The sequence below is a fragment of the Erythrolamprus reginae genome, chromosome 2, assembly GCF_031021105.1.
Source record: "Erythrolamprus reginae isolate rEryReg1 chromosome 2, rEryReg1.hap1, whole genome shotgun sequence".
NCBI lineage: Eukaryota > Metazoa > Chordata > Lepidosauria > Squamata > Dipsadidae > Erythrolamprus > Erythrolamprus reginae.
Genome location: NC_091951.1, coordinates 89,834,603 through 89,856,369, shown reverse-complemented (window position 1 = coordinate 89,856,369; position 21,767 = coordinate 89,834,603). Strand labels below are relative to the sequence as shown.

Here is a 21,767-nt window from a genome sequence, read left to right as displayed (position 1 = left end):
AATAAGAGGCAACTCAGTCAAGATATTATGTGTGAGACAAAGAGGGTTAAGACAGCCCCTCCCTAATAGTTTATTGAGTATATTGTAGATCCAGATAGTAGAGTACTCAATGGAAAGATTGTATCTATGCATGTGAAACAATACAGAACTTAGCTTGGAAGAATTGACATGTACTGTATCTTCCTTGGTTTTGGATCTGACACATGGCAACTTGACTTATAAGTCAAAAATAAAGACATTTCATTTTATGTAAGGTTCCTTTTCTGCTGATTTGAAAGCCAGATGAGAAAATAATATAATAGCCTATGGGACAGTATTCTTAAGCGCTATTCCTACACTACCATAAAAGAAAAATGTTTGATATTACATGCTATTTACTCCAAAACAAGCTCAATATTTCAACATAGCTATAATGTAGGTCAATTTTTTTCTTTCTTAGAGAGGTACAAAAGAAAATAAAAACAAAGCTGACAGATGGCTTCATGATGGATATGTAGACATGGGTATTTTTCTTTGGTCTTTGAGAAAAATGTGTACTTTCTACTGAGTTAAAAAGGGGCACTGAAAGGGAATTCTACTGAGAAAATAAATGCATTAGACTTAGATGAACATCCTCTCTCCTTGAACAATGAGGAAAAGGAAAGGAGAGTCTGGACATGCTAGCCTGAGTAATATACAGTACCTGGTTTACTTTGTAGGAGAGTCATGTTAGTATCTGTTTGGCAATACTATATTGTTCCTCACGTTATGGAGCTTCAGTTTGTTAACTCTAATCAAAATCATAACCCAAGCTCTCTGCACTGACTGAGTCAGTGTGAAGCTTGGCTTGTTCCAATTCAGGAAACACAACTAGACCAATCCCTTGCAGGGAAACATTTCATGTTTAAATTTGATATGACCTTTTCTATGATACAGCCAATAGGTGATTATTGCACATGTTCCTCATCCCTTCCAGATGTCAGCAAATTGCCACAGCATACAGGGGATAGTAATTAAAGAAAAGACAAAGTTTCAAAGCAATTTGAAGAGAGCACTATTGGCTTTTCGATTAGAATTTAAAAATCCAGTCATCTACCAGCAAAATAAATAAATAAGCAAACAAACAAACAAACAAACAAACAATAATTAGAGCAATTAGGAGTTCTGAAGCTACATGACTCCCAATCAGAATTTTGGGAGCTGGTCCATATACAGTATCTGAAAGGTACCTAGAAGCTGGTACAGATGCATCTTCCTTTGTGGGTGGCTTTATAATGAGCTTATTCAGAATATTTAAAGGAAATTGAGGCCTACAATATATGAACCATGCATCCATCTATTATTTAAATATTTATATAGCCACCCATCTTATATTAAACTCTGGGCAGCTCCTAACTAGCAATTATAACTTTAATAATAAAGCAATATAATACATGTCTATTAAAACCATAAATATTTTTTTAAAAAACTTAGTTTTTTTAAAATCAATGCTTTCTTTCTGCTACATACATATAAAACTAACAAATTTAAGGGGAAACCAATCTGTTGAAAATATTAACTAATTGAACTATATCTAGATACTAAGGACTCACCGGTAATATTTATTAGCAGAATTTCTTTCATCAACAACACTGCCTTTACCCTGTGAGGAAGGACTTGTAAGCTTGGAAGCAGTGAGATTTGCAGTCCTTTATGGAGAAAAAATAAGGTTCAGATAGTGAAAAGAAGAAATCCACCAAAAAGTCAAGATAATACACAATTAAGATTCATCTCTTTTACATACATTTTGAAAGCTATAAAAGACTACCATTGCATTAAACAGGTAAGAATAAGGTTGAATACTACTAAGGTTTGTAAAATCAACACATTTTAGGACTAATTTTTAAAGTTAAATTATTCTATCTATTAGAAGTAAATCCAATTGATTTCAGACTCAAGCATGCATGGAAAAACAGTAATCTCAAGTTTAAGTACTGTTATTTTAAATCCAGAAAATATATACATCCAATTGCAAGTATATATTAAGTAAAAGCACGTATTTGGACTAAGTTATTAAAGACAAAAGATAAAAAAAAACTGCGATAAATTTTGAAACTAATTTTGCAATACAGAAATAACCAAAGCCTGCTATTTCAGAGTTCATAATAAAAACATAAAGGTAAAAGCTAGTGAACAATTTTCCGTGTATTCAAATATGTTCAACAATTAGAAATACTAAATTCTGAAACTTTGCATCTTTATTTTTTTATGATTTCATTTATAATGTAACTTAATAACTCAACTTGGACTACATAATATAAACCAGTATTTCTCAATCTCAGTAAAAGTTATGATGTATGAATTTCAGTTCTCAGAATTACCCAGCTAGTATATAGATATAGAATATATGGGAAAATCTAGACATAAATTCACTAAGAAAGTTGAAATGTATGAAAAGTGGACAGATTAAGAGTGTATAAAGCATTCGAAAGAGATGCATTGCAACATATGAGAGCAGAAGCAAATTATTAAAACAGTTTTATGGTCTGACAGGCTTCTGCAATGTGCTGGTCCTATACATTGCAAATACACTTGATTTGAATACTATGCATAGCCCTAATTTAATATTCCATTATTCCTTTTTTTAAAATTAAAACTAAGAAATAGTAACACAAATCTTCACTATCCTCAACTGCAGATTAAATTCATCAAATTAAGAAGCATATCTGCTTAATATAATCTTAAATCAGATCTTGCATCAGATCATAATACTGTCACATAATCTTCAATATACTCTTTTAAGAACTTCACTATTTCTTCACAATGCGGTGATAAAGATAATTTTAATATTTAACACATAAAAGTTAAAAATGTAACTAAAAAAGAAAATATCAATACCTTTCTATATTTCTATTCTGCTTACAATACCTGACTCGGAGACTTGATTTAGTTAGTTCTGAATGCTCAATTTCTGCTTTTTTCATATTAAATATTTTCTTTATTGCATTTGCATCCTGTTAAAGGAAGTAAAAAAGGAATCTTCAAATGAAGTTTAAAAAAGGATATTCCACAAGGACGGACTGATACAGTAAGTTATCTTGTTTCCACTGTGTGTGTGTGTAACATGTTTTGCTGAATTTGAAAATTAAGGGAGACTAGGATAGATCTATTTCAGCCTTATTCTGGCCTCATCAGCTAGCCATACCCTCACTGGGATTTGAATTTACAGCCCTTGCTTTTTAAGAACAGAAATATGTATGTATGTACGTACGTACGTATGTATATATATGTAGGTCTTGGCATATTCGGGTTTCTTCCCGTGTAAGTTTCAGAGATTCTTGGCGACATTTCGATGAGGTCCCACCCGTCATCTTCAGGCTGATGCTTTCAGCTTTGTGCTTGGGCAAACAAAGTGTGATCTGAGCTGCCGTCCCTCTATAATACTGGTGGATGGGTGTGGAGTGCTGGCTCAGCTGTGTTGAAACTTCCTGGTTAGTTGACACAGTTTGCAGCAGCTGAGCCAGCACTCCATACTACCCACCAATATTTATAGAAGGACGGCAGCTGAAATCATGCTTTGTTCTCCCAAGCACAAAACCGAAAGCACTAGCCTGAAGACGACGAGTGGGCTCTCGATGAAACATTGCCAGGAATCTCTGAAACTTACACTGGAAGAAACCCAAACATGCCAAGACTTACATACCTGTACCCGTGAAAATCTATGAATACACACACACACACACATACACCTCTACTTAAGAATTTAATTTGTTCCATGACCAGTTTCTTAAGTACAAAAGTTTGTAAGTAGAAGCAATTTTTCCCATAGGAATCAATGTAAAAGCAAATAATGCGTGCAAACCCATTAGGAAAGAAATAAAAGCTCAGAATTTGGGTAGGAGGAGAAGGAGGAAGAAAAGGATAGTCATTGCAAAGGAAGAAGGTGAAGTGAGGGGAATCAAAAAAACCCAAAACTTTAAGGCTTAAAAAAAAGAGGGACTCTGAGGCGGCGAGGAGGAGCACACGCCTCCTATACACCCGGTGCGAGGCTGCCTCCCATACACTGCACCAGAGAGAGAAACCCAGAGGGAATGGCCTTCATGCCACTCTCAAATTTCCTGGGAAATTTTTCTGGGCTCGGGTTCTTAAGTAGAAAATGGTTCTTAAGAAGAGGCAAAAAAATCTTGAACATCCGGTTCTTATCTAGAAAAGTTCTTAAGTAGAGGCGTTCTTAGGTAGAGGTACTACTGTATACATATGTGTGCGTGTATGTGTGTGTGTTTGTAACGTGACATACACACACACATATATATGTATACAGTAGTAGTGTTTTTCAACCAGTGTGCCGTGGCACACTAGTGTGCCGTGAGACATGGTCAGGTGTGCCGTGGGGAAATTAAACATAGATCCCCAAACTACAGCCCGTGTGCTGGATACGGCCCGTGTAGTCCATTTATCCGGCCCACTGCCAGCCGCTTCCATCCGAACATAAACATTCCCCTCACAATGCCTCCTTCTATCAGCGACCGGAAGAGTGGAGGCACAAAAATGCTCACTAACCAATCACATTCTAGGATTAATCCCAGCCACTAGCCATGAACCAGTAGCAGGCTGCTTCTTATCCATACCCAGGAAGATCCCCACTTGTCATTGTGTGGCCGCAGCGAGTAGTTGAAGGTGCTATTCCTCCCCATGGTCCCGATTTCTAATCCTGGTCAGGACTGGAGGTAAATGTTTAACTATATGTATAATATGTACTATAATAGAGTGTCATTTTGGTTGGTGGTGTGCCCCAGGTTTTTGTAAATGCAAAAAATGTGCCACGGCTCAAAAAAGGTTGAAAATCACTGCAGTAGTATACTGAGCTGTTATATGCCTCCAAGTTTGCTTGATTACAGACAAAAGTACGCTATCTTGCAAAGGAGTATCTAGATTAGAAATTAAAAAAACAAATTTGGACTAAAAACGGGCTTTTATTCAATTTGTGGCATATTGGCTCAAACATTCCTAAATATTGGTCTTATCAATACCATGTAATGCTACAAGTGGCATGGAATCTATTAAAATTGGTACAAATCATTGGTAAAAAATGTTATGTGAAATCCATAATCATATTTATATATACTTAAAAATAAGGTCCACTATCATTTAATTTCATGTAATTCATACGGCGTGTACAAATCTATTCTTAAATTGTAACTGGAATTAAAGATTTATCTTGTTTTCTACATTAACCAAATAACTCTTTTAACCAACCTTAAATACTTGAGATCCTGGTTCATTATAAGTTTTGGCATTTTTAACTAATAGATCTATATCCTTGGTCATTGCATGAATGCTTTTATAGCTTCCATTCTACAAGTAAAAGCAGATTAAAAAATTGAAAGTTTTCATATTCAATATGTATAATTTAAAACTTTGCTATCTGAACAGAGTTTTTCTGTCATTTACATAATCTATACAAAAATTAAGATAAAGTGATATATAATTAGAAACAAAAGCACACTATATAAAAGTAATTTTACCATAATTTTTAAAAAACAAAAATAAACAATTTAAGAAAAAAAATATCATTAATGGTCTCTAAATAGGTTCTTTCAGAAAACAAAGAAACAATGGTAGGAAAAAATTTCTAAACTAATTTTGTCCAAAGTTTTGTAAATTTTTTCAATAGGTCAGTAAGTTAATTTATACCAATGGATCAAACATTTTCATAATTTATAAATATAATTTTTAAATTCAACACTAAAAATGATAATTAATCTAAGAAAGATATAATCTAAAAATAAACGTGTTGCTTTAAATTTCATTATTCCAAACATTTCTTTTCAATACATCCAAATTTATACTGCACCTGTATCCGATGAGCGATGGTCTTCAAATCTATGGGCTCTTTAATTATTGCATAATAATCAGGATATTGCTGAAAGTTTTAAAAAGAAATCCAAATGATGCCATGTAAAATGTAACATTGATTGATTAAGTATTCTATCTCCTACAGAGCTTTTCTTTCTGAATTTCACCAATTAGTATCAATAGCATACACAATCTTTGTACAGCAATTTTTTCCAACACTGGACTTATCACTATGCTTTTGATCACATACATTGTTTGTTTTACCACTATACACACAGCAATCAAATTCTCCAAGCTGTGAAAAATCACTATCAAAATAATGGGTATGATTGATTTTTAATAATGGGGATTTTAGTTTAGATTAGTGAGTTTATATTAATTGGATTCGTATTGCTTTCGCATTGTTCTTTTATTATGTTGTGAGCCGCCCCAAGTCCTCGGATAGGGGCGGCATATAAATCCAATAAATAAATAAATAATAAATAAAATATCAATCATGCTTTCTACAGACATTGTCCTGTATTCAAAGACTTCTTAGTACGATTCAGAGGGTTCTATCTATCTACCTACCTACCTACCTACCTTCCATCCACCCAACCATCCATCTATATATCTATCATCTCTCTTTCTATCTTCTATTTCTCTATCATCTAATCTATGTATCTATCATCTATCTTAGATAATAGATACATAGAAATTTTATGGCATTATCTGTGGACTGCTAAAATAGTCCAGCTATTTTTTAAAAAATCAAATAAAAAAGAAAAGCTAAAACAAAAGAGGAAAAGGAAAATGATACCTATGTGTTACATACACATATAAATAAAATTAATCTTATATTAGAATGAAATGCAAATGAACCAAACAGGATTTGTTTTTTCTCAACTGCCAATTGACAATATTTTATGCTATACTTGCGACATCTGTGATCTATTTGGATCATTTTCATTTCTTCTACACAATTTCTTTCCTCCCCAAAAAACAGTAGCTTATTTTGCCTTGCTGTACAATATTTTGAATGTAAACAGATCGTTCTTGCTTACATTTCGTTAGCATTATACTATGAATACAGTGGTACCTCATGATACGAACCCCTCGTCTTACGAACAACCCGAGATATGAACCCGGGGTTCAGAAATTTTTTGCCTCTTCTTACGAACTTTTTCCTTCTTATGAACCCGCCGCCGCCGAGAAGCCCCGCTGCCCGGCTGTCGCTTTTTGAAACAGCCGGGGGGCTTTTCAGTGTCCTCCTGAACCAGAACTTTTGCCGAACTTCCGGGTTCGGCGTTCGGGAGGCCGCCAAGAAGCCCCCCCCCGGCTGTTTTAAAAGGTGACAGCTGGGCGGCGGGGCTTCTCGGCGGCCTCCCGAACGCCGGACCCGGAGGTTCAGCAAAAGTTTGGGTTCAGGAGGCCGCTGAGAAGCCCCGCCGCCCGGCTGTCACCTTTTAAAACAGCCGGGGGGCTTCTCAGCGTCCTCCTGAACCCAAACGCCAAACCTGAATTTCCGGGTTTGGTGTTCGGGAGGCCGTCGAGAAGCCCCCCGGCTGTTTTAAAAGTTGACAGCCGGGCGGTGGGGCTTCTCGGCGGCCTCCCAAACGCCGAACCCGGAAGTTCGGCAAAAGTTCGGGTTCGGGAGGCTGCTGAGAAGCCCCGCCACCCGGCTGTCACCTTTTGAAACAGCCAGGGGGCTTCTCAGCATCCTCCTGAACCCGAACGCCAAACCCGAACTTCTGGGTTCGGCGTGCGGGAGGCTGCCGAGAAGCCCCGCCGCCCAGCTGTCACCTTTTAAAACAGCCGGGGGGCTTCTCGGTGGCCTCCCGAACGCCGAACCCGGAAGTTCGGGTTTGGCGTTCAGGTTGAGGAGGACGCTGAGAAGCCCCCCGGTTGTTTTAAAAAGTGACAGCCGGGCGGCGGCGGTTTTTTGCTTTTTTTTTTCCGGTGCACGGATTAATTGATCTTACATTGTTTCCTATGGGAAACAATGTTTCGTCTTATGAACTTTTCATCTTACGAACCTCCCCCGGGAACCAATTAGGTTCGTAAGACGAGGCATTACTGTATATATAGCAGTTATTATTAATAAATAATACTTAAAATTGTGCAATATTTTTCCAGGGACTTTTTATAAGTTTCTAATTTAAAAAAAAACATGAATAGAAACTACTGTACTTGTTCAGAACAGCAAGCTCATCCTCAATTCGCATAATCCAGAATAACTCTGCCAATGCTTATAAAATTTCATAAAATTAAAAAGTATAAAAAAATGAAAAAAAGAAAGAAAGAAAGAATGCAACAGGAAAATGGTGTTTGCAGAGTTCCACCCCATGGAATGCTTTTCCTAATTTCTGTCTCAATTCAACCTGTGCTTTTCATACTCGTTCATATACTTCTGCTAACAGCCTGGTATTGAAATTGTTTCAATAAAGTACAGTATATCATTGTTGTTGTTGTTGTTATTTATTGTTACTTACCACTTTAGAGGGAAGCTTCTGAAAAAGTTCACTAATAAGGTGGCCTGATGGATTTGTAGCTACAACTACTGCTTCAAGAAGTTGTTCAAAAATTTCTTTTAAATAACCTGGAGAAGACTGATATAAACATAATCCTATAAGTCAATTTGCATAATGGAGTAGGAGTAAATATAAATATTAAAAAATGCAACTAATTCAGTTATGCCAAACACCACTGATGGCGAACCATTTTTTCCTCAGGTGCCAAAAAAGCGTGCACGTACACTATTGCACATGTGCAAGTGCCCACACCCATAATTCAATGCTTGAGGAAGGCGAAAACAGCTTCCCCTGCCCCACGGAGGCCCTCTGGAGGCCGGAAATGGCCTGTTTCCCATCCTCTGGTGGGCCCAGTAGGCTCATGTTTCGCACTTCCCAGATTCTAAAGGCTTCTCTGGAGCCAGGGGAGGGTAAAAATGCCGTCCCCCATCCCTCTGGAGCTCCCTGGAAGGCAAAAATGCCCTCCCAGAACCTCTGTGTGAGCCAAAAATCAGCTGGCCGGCACACACATGCATGTTGGAGCTGAGCTAGGCAACGGCTCACGTGCCAGCAGATATGGCTCCACGTGCCACCTGTGGCACCCATGCCATAGGTTTGCCATCACTGCCATAGGCCAATAAAATTACAATGGTTTACACTGAATCAGTTATACTTATCGGCAAGTAGCAAATTTTGCACTTACTATTTCTGAAATAGCCCCTTGATTGTCATGCCCTTCATCCTCGTCTTCATCGTCGTCAGCCTCTCCCTTCTGAACAAATTCATTTTTTGTCCTTAGATATAAATCCCACAATTTGCAGGCAGCTTTATATTCTGGAGAATCTGGCTGTGTAACAGAATCAAAACAATATTCTTTGGTTTTAAACCAGCAAGGATACTTTAAATTAAAATAGGAAAGGTGATTTGGATCCATAGTGGCGGAACTTGCTTTTTATATCTCAGGGGCTCTGTAATCTAAGTAGGTGTTAGTTGCTAAAACATTTTACATCTAATCGTTTTTAATATGAAATATATATACTGTATATGTATGTGTGTGTGTGTGTGTATATGATTTCCTAAATCCTAAATATATATTTTAAGGAAATCAGAGTTATGGTATTAATATCAGATAAAATATGTCATTAATTGTGATTATATTACAAAAGAGAATAAAAGCTACTTTGTCTATTATCAGCTTTTGAGAGGCTTGAAATAATCTTTTCCACCTATTTACTTAACTCATATATAAATCAGCGCAAGAAAACATAACCCATGTCTTTTAAAACAAAGCACTATCACCTTATAATAGGATTTTGCATTATTAAACAGCAGTTGGAAGTCAGCAGTTAAGACGTTCACATCATCATATTCCTCCATTTTTAACTTTTGTTGGATCTTCATTAAATCAATAGGCTGGGAAACTACTTCATAGTAGTCTGGCTGATTTCTGTTGTAATAACATATTGAAAATGCAATTAACATAAAATTCACAGTGCCTCTCAACAGGTATTAAAATATATACTCTAGATTATTCTACTCAAAAGCTAAAACAGTTTTGTCAATCATATCATCCGTTACATCAGCATAAATAATTGCTTTCTGATATCAGCACTATTCCCTGAGCTATTTTTATTACAGGAAGTCCTCATTTAACAACTGGGAGTGGCAACTTCACCGCTAAGCAAAACAGATAAGTAAAACATCATGTTATTAATGATCTTACAACTAGTGATGGGCGAACCGAATGGTGTTCGGGTTCGGTAAGTTCGGACAAACTTTACGCAAAATTTGGCCGAACCCGAACCGAACCCGAACGGGGAATCCCAGCAAGAGATTCCGGGGCGGAGCTTTGACGTCACGTATACCGGCAGGTTGGTAAGGACGCCAAGGTGATCACTTCCTGGATTCCATGGAATCCAGGAAGTGATCACCTTGGCGTCCTTACCAACCTGCCGGTGACGTCAAGGCTCCGCCCCCGGAATCTCTTCGTTGGAGGGATTCCCCAGCTCCTTCAAAGGAGTATAAACATTGTTATTTTTACGAAAAAGGATGCCACAGAGGTGCTGCAAGCAAAGGGCGGCCCTTTCATGTAAAAATAAACATGCCAAGTTCCCAATTCTCGATCATGTGATTGGTGGCATGCTGCAATTGTCATTAAGTTTAAGGACTGGTTGTAAAGATACTAAGGAATATTTCCTATATCTCATTTCCTTCCTAAAACTTGCAGAACCCTCCTGCCAGGCTTTCCTAAATCCTAAATATGAAAAGAGACCTCTGTCATTAGTATTTTTGCACCTAACATATCTTCTTCTATTGTTGTATTTATAACCCTTACTTCTATTGAAATGTAACAACCAAAACAGTTCCTTCTATTTATGATTTAAATCTAATTTAAGTAACTTGATCATCCAGTTACAAATAAAAACATAAATTCTAGGAGTACATCTAACATCTTCCTTTGAACCATTTTGAGCATGGAACTCCCTCAAACATCCTGCATTAAGTACAGAACAGGTTGGCCGAAGTTTGAAAACTTCTAAAATGCTCCAAATAGCATTTTTGATGCTCCATAGAAACATAGAAGACTGACGGCAGAAAAAGACCTCATGGTCCATCTAGTCTGCCCTTATACTATTTCCTGTATTTTATCTTACAATGGATATGTTTATCCCAGGCATGTTTAAATTCAGTTACTGTGGATTTACCAACCACGTCTGCTGGAAGTTTGTTCCAAGGATCTACTACTCTTTCAGTAAAATAATATTTTCTCATGTTGCCTTTGATCATTCCCCCAACTAACTTCAGATTGTTTCCCCTTGTTCTAGTGTTCACTTTCCTATTAAAAACACTTCCCTCCTGAACCTTATTTAACCCTTTAACATATTTAAATGTTTCGATCATGTCCCCCCTTTTCCTTCTGTCCTCCAGACTATACAGATTGAGTTCATTAAGTCTTTCCTGATACGTTTTATGCTTAAGACCTTCTACCATTCTTGTAGCCCGTCTTTGGACCTGTTCAATTTTGTCAATATCTTTTTGTAGGTGAGGTATCCAGAACTGAACACAGTAGTTTTGCAGTTACAGCTAGACATTTCACTTAAAACACTTGAGACAAATTGTTTTACATTCTCTTCATTAATAATAAAACACTAAAACCACATTGGATTATTTATCAGTTAATATCTCAAGCTTACCGTCTTTTGGGGGCCCTAATGAACAGTTCACATAAAAGTCTTCCTTGTTCATCTTTATAATCTCTGATTGTGTTGTATAATTCATGGCAAACAGCAATCTAAATTAGTAGGGCAACAGGAAAAAAAGTGATATTGAGTATTTGTATAAAATTATACTTGTAATGTTCAAAACATTTCATGTTTCAAAATCATTGTTTGTATAGATGAGCCAGAAAGAACAAAGGACAATGCCATGTAAAACTACAGTACATAAAATACTGAAGCCATAGGAGAGAAAGAGTACATTACTATTTTCTTCCAGAAAAAATAAATTTAAAGAAAATAGGATGGTTTTTTATGACATGTTCTACTGATCAAAATTTGCTGTACAAATTTAAGAAAAAGTAATGTGTGCGTTTTTTCAGGTATTTTTGTTATAAAAGGAACCATATGCTATGGACTCTAAGAAATCTTGGATTTCTTAATTTGGTCAGTTTGGCCAGTTGGAAAAGAAGGAACCATCAATGAGCTAATAACAAAGTTGTGACCAGTAGCTAAGCATGATGAAACCTGAGTTAACAACCTTTTTTCTATTATTGCTTCCCAATTCATATCTGAAGTAGTCTTAAGTCATCCTTAGCAATCATATTGTCACAGCTGCGGTTGATAGACTCCCTAAACCATCAACAAACTGCTGGTTTTGACTACAAAGTCTGTGCACAAAATAAGCTATTATAACAGCCAAAATCCGTCAAACCAGACTAAACTAAATGAAAAAGTCCCATTTTATTAATTTGAGGATAGCCTGGGGAAAAGGGGATTTTATTTGTATGTGAACATGTTAAACAATTCACATACAAATAAAATTCATTTACTAAAGGAACATCTAAAGGAGAAAAACCTACTTTACAGGAAACAGGCTTCTGCCTTTTGCCAGCTTATGTGCCAAAATAGCTTGCCCAGTATGAGGTTGGGGCAGGGGTGGGCTTCAAAAATTTTAGGAATGGGTTCTCTGTTTGGTGGCTGTGTGGGCATGGCCTAGTTGGCTTCCTGCACTATTGGGGGGGGGGGGTTTGCCCTCCCTGGATTCTGGAGGCTTTCCTCAAGCCTCTGGGAAGGTGAAAATGACCTCCCCCCTGGCCCTTCGGAAGCCAGAAATGGGCCCATTCCTGGCCTTTGAAGCCTCCAGGAGGGCCGGTTTTTGCCCTCCCCCAGCCTCTGTGCAGGCTCTGCACTTAGCTCGCATCCAAAACGGACCGCATGGAAACTCCTGGGAGGGCTGAGGTGGGTGGGGCCAACCAGGAGTGGGATTTGGCGGTTACTGTACCGCACAGAATCTTCACTAGAGGATCATCTGAACCCGGAGCAGCCCAACCTGTGTGTGTGTGTGTGTGTTCTGCACTCCTAAAATGAGCAGGGGCAATTTTTCTTAACTTATACTTTAGATTATTATTTAAAATAAGGTTCATGGTTATTTTATAACAAAACAAAATATTTGGTTTTTCTGATGCTAGAAATACTCCTAAGAAAAATAATCAACATCTTTTTAAAAAAATCAGCAGACTATGACACTGAGAAAAATTAGCCCAATATAAGAAGGTTGTTAGGAGATTGTAAAAAACTTAAATGTGGAAGTTTTCACCTGTTATTTCCCTCAACTGCACTAACCTCCCACCACACCAAAGTCTGAAGACCCTGACCTCAACAACCCTGGAAAAGCTGTCAACTTCAAAGAAGACAGTTGCATCACTTATAAACTGCAAGTAAATGTACAGGAAGTCCAAAACAACTAGGACCAGCCACTTGATTATTAAACAAAGCAGTGACTACATGAAATGCATCTGTACTTATAATCTCACTTCAATTTTTCTTTGCTTCACAAACCAGCTGCTAAACAAGGAGTTCCTGTAATTCAACCATTTTCAGCTAATTTAAACATCCTGAAATAGCAAAAGCAGTAACATTTGGATGTACATATACTACTTCACAGTACTGTACAGTCCTCTCTAAGAAGTTTACAGAGTCAGCATATTGCCACCAACAATCTGGCTCCTGTTATGTTAAAATGTAAAATATTCTGATGCTTCATTATCCTCCAATATGTATGCATATCACTCTAATTTAAATGGACAATATTTGTAAAGCTCCAAGAAGTTAAAATAACAGGGAGTTTAACAATTGCTTTATAAGGATATAATAGACTGTTACTTTTACACAGTGCCTAGACTAGAAAGATAGACATTTAAGGATACTTACAGGATCAACTGTTGGGAGGTTGGCGAGTCTTCTCCGCTTCCTACTTGGACCTGGTGTGTTTGTGGAATGGTGACCATCATCGAAATCTCCTCCACTGGCACTGCTAGAAGGAGAGGTAGCCCTTCGCCTCTTTGAGCTCATGGAATCCAACTTCTTCTATAATAAAGAAAAATGTTCTTGAATGTGGAAGGTTTCAAACAAAGAAAACAAGACAGCAAATCAAAGCAAACCTATAATTCAATTATTTGAAATAATTTACAGGTACTAGTATGCCTTTGGTACACTGTGTATTTTGAAAAAAATGTGGCTGTTCTGATAAACTAGCTCCACACCTATTCATACAATGGCTGCTACTGTGAGCATAGCTAACTAAGAACAATGATGAGACACATTGATAAGGATCTATTCCCACTCCCTCCAGCTCTCTATAGGGCGCTTTTTGCATATAATTTTGTGTGCTAGGAACATGTCTGGAATACTGTTAATAATCTTCTAACTTAGAAATTTCATTTTTAGATAACATCTGGACAACGCATAGCTTCTTTAGATTCATTTAGATCCCAGAATTCTGGGCAAATGGCCATGCTGTGTGGAGAATAAAGACAAATTTGGTAAAGTCATGTAATCAATTATAAATACATCAATTACTCTCCACCTAGAAACTAATAATCTGCTCTTCAACAAACAATTTGGATTCAACCTGCAACCTGCAGCTCCTCCCTGCAAAAACATATGGACAACTCATCTTGATCAAGGAAAATCTATAGATGCAATTTATATTGATTTCTGCAAAGCCTTTGATTCCGTGGTCCACGATAAACTACTCCTAAAACTCAAATCCTATCGTATCTCAGGATCCCTCCACAGATGGATTACAGCATTCCTGTCAAACAGACAAGTGGTTAAAATAGGATGCACCATATCTATCCCTGTTCCTGTTAAAAGCGGTGTCCGCCAAGGTAGTGTACTGGGACCAATGCTCTTCATTCTTTAATCAATGACCTTTGCTATCACATCTCTAGCAAATGAGTTCTCTTCACCAACGATGCAACCAACGTAACTTCAACACCACCGATAACACAGCTATTCTCCCAAAAGACCTACACTCTGTCTCTGATTGGTCTAACACCTGGCAGCTCCAAATCTCAACCAGCAAATGGTCTGTCCTCCACATCAGTAAAAAGAATCAAAACTTCAAATATAAACTGAACAAAAAAAATCTTGCAGATAACCCCCACTCAGTAAAAGACCTCGGAATACTATGACCTAAGTGCCAAAGCCCACTGCAACAACATCGCCAAAAAGGCTTTAAGTGTTGTCAAACTAATCCTATGCAGCTTCTGCTTCGGCAATCTCACACTACTTACCAGAACCTACAAAACTTTTGCTAGACCCATCCTTGAATACAGCTCATCTGTTTGGAACCCATACTGCACCTCAGACATTAACACCATTGAAAATGTCCAAAAATACTTCACCAGAAGAGCCCTTCACTCCTCCACTCGAAACAGAATACCCTTTGAATCAAGACTTATAATCATGGATCTTGAAACTTTAGAACTACGACGCCTCAAACATGATCTAAATATTGCCCACAAGGTCATATGCTGCAATGTCCTGACTACTTCAGCTTCAACCACAACAACACAAGAGCACACAACAAATTCAAGCTTAATATTAACTGCTCCAAACTTGACTGTAAAAAATACGACTTTAGTAATCGAGTTGTCGAAGTGTGGAACTCACTACCGGACTCCGTAGTATCATCCCCTAACTCCAAACAGTTTATCCTTAGACTATCTATGGTTGACCTCACCAGGTTCCTAAGAGGTCAGTAAGGGGCGTACATATATAATCTCTCTTATATCCTTAGTCCTATAGTCTCTCTTATATCTCATATATCTGTATTGGACAAAATAAATAAATAAATAAATAAATAAATAAATAAATAAATAAAAGAAATAACCTATATTAGAGTATTATATTAATGGTTTTACTGTCAAACAAGCATTGTATCAGCCACACCCCTTGATAACAAAATTACAAAATAAATGGTTTTCTGAAGAGACTGAAACATCTCTATTTCTTAAAGAAACATTACCACAGATTTGGGGTGATATGTAGCAAGCATAAACAATTGTAATTTATTTTAAAGTGATGTGTATGTTTTAAAAAGCTAGATATCAAGAGATCTATCATCTCTCTCTATATATGTCTATCTCTCTTTCAAGGCAATGTACAACATTAAGCAAAAATCAATTCAACCAAAATCTGTTTTGTACCAACACCAAAGACCGAAAGTATTAGATCTAATTGTGACTGAGGAATGAATGTTCAATTACAATTAAATCATGAATTAGTTGCTAAATTTAAACATACAATAATTAGAGACTATACAATTACTAAAATCATATTTCTCATGAACTATATTCAATATAAGAGCAACTTGTGCCCCGCAGTACTTTTGTTTGTTATATTTTTTTAAGTTATGAGTTTGTTAAGCATGGCTTTGAAATAGGCATGCAAATTTTATGTCATAAAAATTATTGTGATTTGTGCAATAGTGATATGAAGTGTCCTAAGAGAAAACGTGAAAGGATTTAAAATATTATTGCAAAACAATTTGTTTCCTAAGCTAGAAGTAAATGCTTCTGTTAGAAGAATGTAGTGATATTATACAATCGGTTTAATACATTAATGTGGACATAGATTAAGTAAAATATAAAAGAATCCTTAAGGTAAATAAGTTGTTATATTTTGCCAGTACTTCAAAAGAAAATTATTATGTGGTTGAAGACAACATTAATTACAGTGATACCTCATCTTACGAATTTAATTGGTTCTGGGACGAGGTTTGTAAGGTAAAAAGTTTGTAAGACGAAACAGTGTTTCCCATAGGAATCAATGGAAAAGCGATTAATGAGTGCAAGCCCAAAACTCACCCCTTTTGCCAGCCGAAGCACCCGTTTTTGCGCTGCTGGGATTCTCCTGAGGCTCCCCTCCATAGGAAACCCCACCTCCGGACTTCCATGTTTTTGTGATGCTGCAGGGGAATCCCAGCAGCGCAAAAACAGGTGCTTTGCTGGCAACGGAAGTCCGGAGGTGGGGTTTCCCAGCGAGGGCAGCCTCAGCGAAATTGCAGCATTGCAGAAACACGGAAGTCCTCAAAACCCCACCCCCAGACTTCCGTGTTTTTGTGATGCTGCAATTTCGCTGAGGCTCCCCTCGCTGGGAAACCCCACCTCCGTTGCCAGCGAAGCGCCCGTTTTTGCGCTGCTGGGATTCCCATGCAGCATCACAAAAACACAGAAGTCCGGAGATGGTGTTTCCCATGGAGGGGAGCCTCATGGGAATCCCAGCAGCGCAAAAACGGGCGCTTCGCTGGCAACAGAAGTCCGGAGGTGGGGCATCCCAGTGGCGGCGGCTTGGGTTTGAAAGGTGAAAATAGTTTGGAAGAAGAGGCAAAAAAAATCTTAAACCCCGGGTTTGTATCTCGAAAAGTTTGTATGACGAGGCGTTTGTAAGACGAGGTATCACTGTATTTCTTTTTCCTATCACACAACATCAAGTCCATAATGAATTGGTTAATCTGAGCTGAAAAAGCAGAATCTTAAATTTGAAATTCACATACAGTAGTACAAATGCAGACTAAGGAATTATCATGAAGAAGTGAACTGACAACTTATTTGCAATTTTAAAGTGTGAAGTGATTCATAAACCTTCTAAAAATTCCTACTCATTTAAAAGCAGAAAAATAAAATAAAAAACCTATTATCCCAGTCAATTTCTTTTTTAAAAATAAAAAATGTAAGATTACTATAGTCAGTTTTCCAAGGGAAACAAATAGAAAATCATGTTTTCCAATTACAGTACTCTATTTACAGAAGTATATTTTAGGAATACAGTATATATTTAGTCTAATGTAATTTGTGTTAATACATTTGCACTTCATATCTGATAACCAAACTAATGCACAAATTCATAAGATATATGAAAAAACATGACTTTTACTAATCAAATACAGGTAATCCTTGACTTACAACAATTCATTTAGTGACCATTCAAAATTACAACGGCCACTGAAAAAACTGACAAGATGGTATTTCACAGTTAGAACCTTTTCAGCATCCCCATGGTCAGATGATCAAAATTCAAATCCCTGGCAACTGGTTGATATTTATGACTGTTGCTATGTCACGTGATCACCTTTTAATGACCTGACAAGCAAAATCAATGAGGAAACCAGATTCACTTAACAACCAGTTTACTAATTTACCAACTGCAGTGATTCACTTAACAATTGAGGCAAGAAAGGTCATAAAATTCAGTTAACAAATGTCTCACTTAACAACAGAAAATTTGGGCTCAATCGTGGTCGTAAGTCGAGGACTATCAATATAAAACAAAAATGGCTGAGAAGTATGGAAGACAGACAAACAGCACACACATTACCAGCAAATTACCAGATTTACCAGAGTACAACCAGCACCACGAAAAGCCAATCTCCTCATAATGTCTGATAGGCAAGTAAGCAAACTGAGAAAAGGGAAATCTTTAAAGCACCAATTCAGCCGCAGTATTAGTTACAGCCAAAACTGAAAGAGAAGATAACAAAAGGAAAGGAAAACAGAGAGGAAACAAAGGCAGAATAGGTAAATAAAGGAATTAAGAAGAAAAAATAAGGAAAACTATAGAAAACAGCAGAAAATAGGATTATAATAGCTTGCTTGTTAGCAGAATTTGAAATAATGTTTATTTAAAATCTAGAACAAAACTAACAGTCTTAGAAAAAGTGAATAAAGTTTGTAGTTTCAAACTTATCAGTTACAAAACTTTGCTATTTTATATGGTAGAACTATAGTCTTAATGGTCAAATTATTCCAGAACTATACCAACAAACAAAAAATGTTGTTTATTATACGTATATAAATCACCATAGTGTATCTATTGTTGTTCTAATTAAATAATATACAGCCCAACATTTAAAAAATAACATTCAGAAATTGAAAAGGACACTGTATATCATATAACAAAGTTATTAAGGTTTAATTATAATAAATTATAAATCATTATAAAAACTTCAAATTAATAATGCAGTTGCTGAAGCACTTCAAAATAAACAATAGCTTAGAGATTATGGAATAATTGGCCATATTTACAACACATAAGGCAACAAAACTGTAGTTCATGTATATACAGAAGTAAACCACATTTTTCACATTTTACTCCAAGCCAAGTAGCAGCTGTAATTTTGTCTGATAAATGACAAATAAATTGAAAGCAAATTCAAACACAGCAGAGGTATTTAAAGCTAAAGGTTAAATGATGGATTTGTACTTCATGCAATGGTTGAAATGATAGTAGGTAATGAAGTTTATAATGTCTTTGAGGATGAAAAATGTCATATATGCAGAAAATAATGTAATCTAAGATAGCTAAAATCCTTTGATTAAAAAAAGGAAGAAAAGCAAAAGAGATTTTGAAATAGAACACTGTTTGGGAAGTGGGTAATATTTGAAATATTATTGTTGATTCCACAAGGAGTTTCCAGCAGAATTAATTAAATATTATGGGATGAAACTGAAGTGAAGGACTGCTGGAAGATTTGTTTGGATAAGATAACGAAGACTAAAATTCAAATGAATCCTATAACTAGTTTTTAAAAACTGATAAAAAAAGAATAGTAAAGAATAAAAATGTGTAGATGGTGTAGAACAGATGGTAAAAGCAAACAGATATTGGAACATTGACTTGGCTTGCTTATGGACTGCCTATATGATTTGTGTAATGTGTGTGAGACAGCTGCTTCAGTACCTGACAATAAAGTAATACTGTTATTGTTTGCCTAACAAAGGAAAAGGTGGAAAGAATGAATGCAGGAAAATTGATCTGTTAAGTATGTTTGGGAAGGTGCTGGACAATTCTAATAGAGAATTGAGATATCACTAGCAACAGTTGATAGAGAGATTTATTTGTACATTTCTTAATTTCTCAAAAAAGTAAAGATAAAAGGGTTTTTAAAAATGAAACGCAGCACATGAAATAGTGTATTTTGCAAGGATAAAAACTGTCAATATAGTTACAATTATTACAACATAACAATTTATTGCACATTAATTTTTCTATCTGACTTTAACAAAACAGTATTTTCATATATAAAACATGACTTTTTAACTTATAATTTCTGAATGGAATGAAATGAAAAAAAATCTATATACTTATCAGAAGTATGAAAATAGTATTGGTCATATTCTGTAAAAATAACCATTATTCTACTGTTAAATAAAAACAGTCATTTATCACTTCCTGATTAAACTACGTTTTTCCTTTTGGAGTAGATTATTCTAATTTCCAGAAATGTAAGACTCCTTCATTATATATTGATCTGAAAAAAAGTTCTGTGCAACTTGAAAGCTTGTTCATATCCCAGCCAGATCTGCCTCGGTGAATAATATCAATAAGCTAAAAAAAGAAAAAGATATCCAATGGAGTTCTCTTCTGACAATGCCTTAAGTTTTTCAAAATCTATTTTAACAGGCAGACAATTAAGATAGTGATGTTTCATTACCCAAACTAGGTAACATCACTGATGTTACATAGTTTTGGTAATAAAACGTCTGAAGAAAACAAGTGAGTGTGCATAAAGCACCAAGGAGTCCTTATTTTAACCATGAACTACAAATATTCTCCTTTATTAATTAAGACAGACTCAACAGAATGTATTATCTATCTATCTATCTATCTATCTATCTATCTATCTATCTATCTATCTATCTATCTATCTATCTATCTACCTACTTACCCGCCTACCTACCTATCCATCCATCTATTGTTTGTTTGTTTGCTTGCTTGCTTGCTTGTTTATGAGATTTGTAGGCCGCCCAACTTCTTACGGACTCTGGGCAGCGAACAGCAATATAAAAACAATAAAACAATTTTAAGAAACCCTTAATTAAAACATTCATCCAGCTGGGACAAGATGGAACCATTTACCGGCTCCAAGCCTGGTGGAAAACTCATGTTTTTATGGCCTTTCGGAAGGCCAGGAGGGTGGGGATCGTGCGGATCTCAGGGGGGACTTGATTCCATAGAGCCAGAGCTGCCACAGATAAGTCCCTCCAGCCGACACTGTCTGGTCGAAGAAACCTTGAGAAGATCAATTCTGTGGGCCCTAACCGTCCGCTGGGACTTTGATGGCAGAATGCGGTCCTGTACATAATTTGGTCCCAGACCATGTAGGGCTTTAAAGGTGATGACCAACACCTTGAATTGTGTCTGGAGACCTATTGGGAGCCAATGCAGCATGCGGAGCGTTGGCGTAACGCAGGTGTATCTAGGTACACCCACAACAGGTCATGCGGCTGCGTTTTGGACCAACTGTAGTCTCCGAACCCTTTTCATGTAAAATGAGAAATATATAACTACTCCTTAAATGTAGAAATAAGTGAAGTTTGGACATTTCAAAACATTGGTTATTAGATGAATAACTAAACTATAAATTCCAGTTACGCTTTTCAACATCTTTAAATAAAAGAAACATTAAATATTTAAAGGACAGCCAATTTTTCACTTGATGATACATATCCTTTTTAGCTGTTACAATTTGCAGAATTCCTGGTCCTTTGGTGCAGCAACTGTGGCTGGGATTATACAATATACTAAATTCAAATTAACACCTGTTGTGGCCACATAACAAGCGAAGCCCTGTGTGTGTGTATGTTTTGTTCTGTGACCACAACAGGTGCTAATTTATACATATAAACTATATTATGCTTTACCATGTTAAACTAACAGATTACCAAATCCAAGCACATTGCAATGAATCCAGCTTCAGAAATGGTACCTGTATTTCATATTGTTTTTATTTTTTTAAAAAAAAACCTAAAGCCCTGGTTCCCAATGTGGGGCCTATGCCCCACAGGGGGACAATTTGATTTTTTTTAATAGGGGCAACTGGAATCTTGTTTAAACCAAGTTAATGGCCTTTTTAGGCTTCCTCCACAAGAGAAGTTCACTTTTTGAATAGTAAGACTTA

General features: G+C 36.5%; 1 protein-coding gene across 1 annotated transcript in view; it reads right to left on the bottom strand.

The window, feature by feature from the left end:
* Positions 1-18,258, bottom strand: part of PBRM1 (polybromo 1) — a 56,878-nt gene extending 38,620 nt beyond the window's left edge. The window contains 10 exon segments of the mRNA XM_070738639.1: positions 1,572-1,667; positions 2,887-2,972; positions 5,215-5,313; positions 5,813-5,881; positions 8,286-8,402; positions 9,007-9,150; positions 9,603-9,750; positions 11,498-11,595; positions 13,733-13,888; positions 18,205-18,258. Coding sequence (XP_070594740.1) covers positions 1,572-1,667; positions 2,887-2,972; positions 5,215-5,313; positions 5,813-5,881; positions 8,286-8,402; positions 9,007-9,150; positions 9,603-9,750; positions 11,498-11,595; positions 13,733-13,888; positions 18,205-18,243 — 1,052 coding nt within the window. The 5' untranslated portion in view covers positions 18,244-18,258.
* Between the last annotated feature and the right edge of the window lie 3,509 nt (positions 18,259-21,767).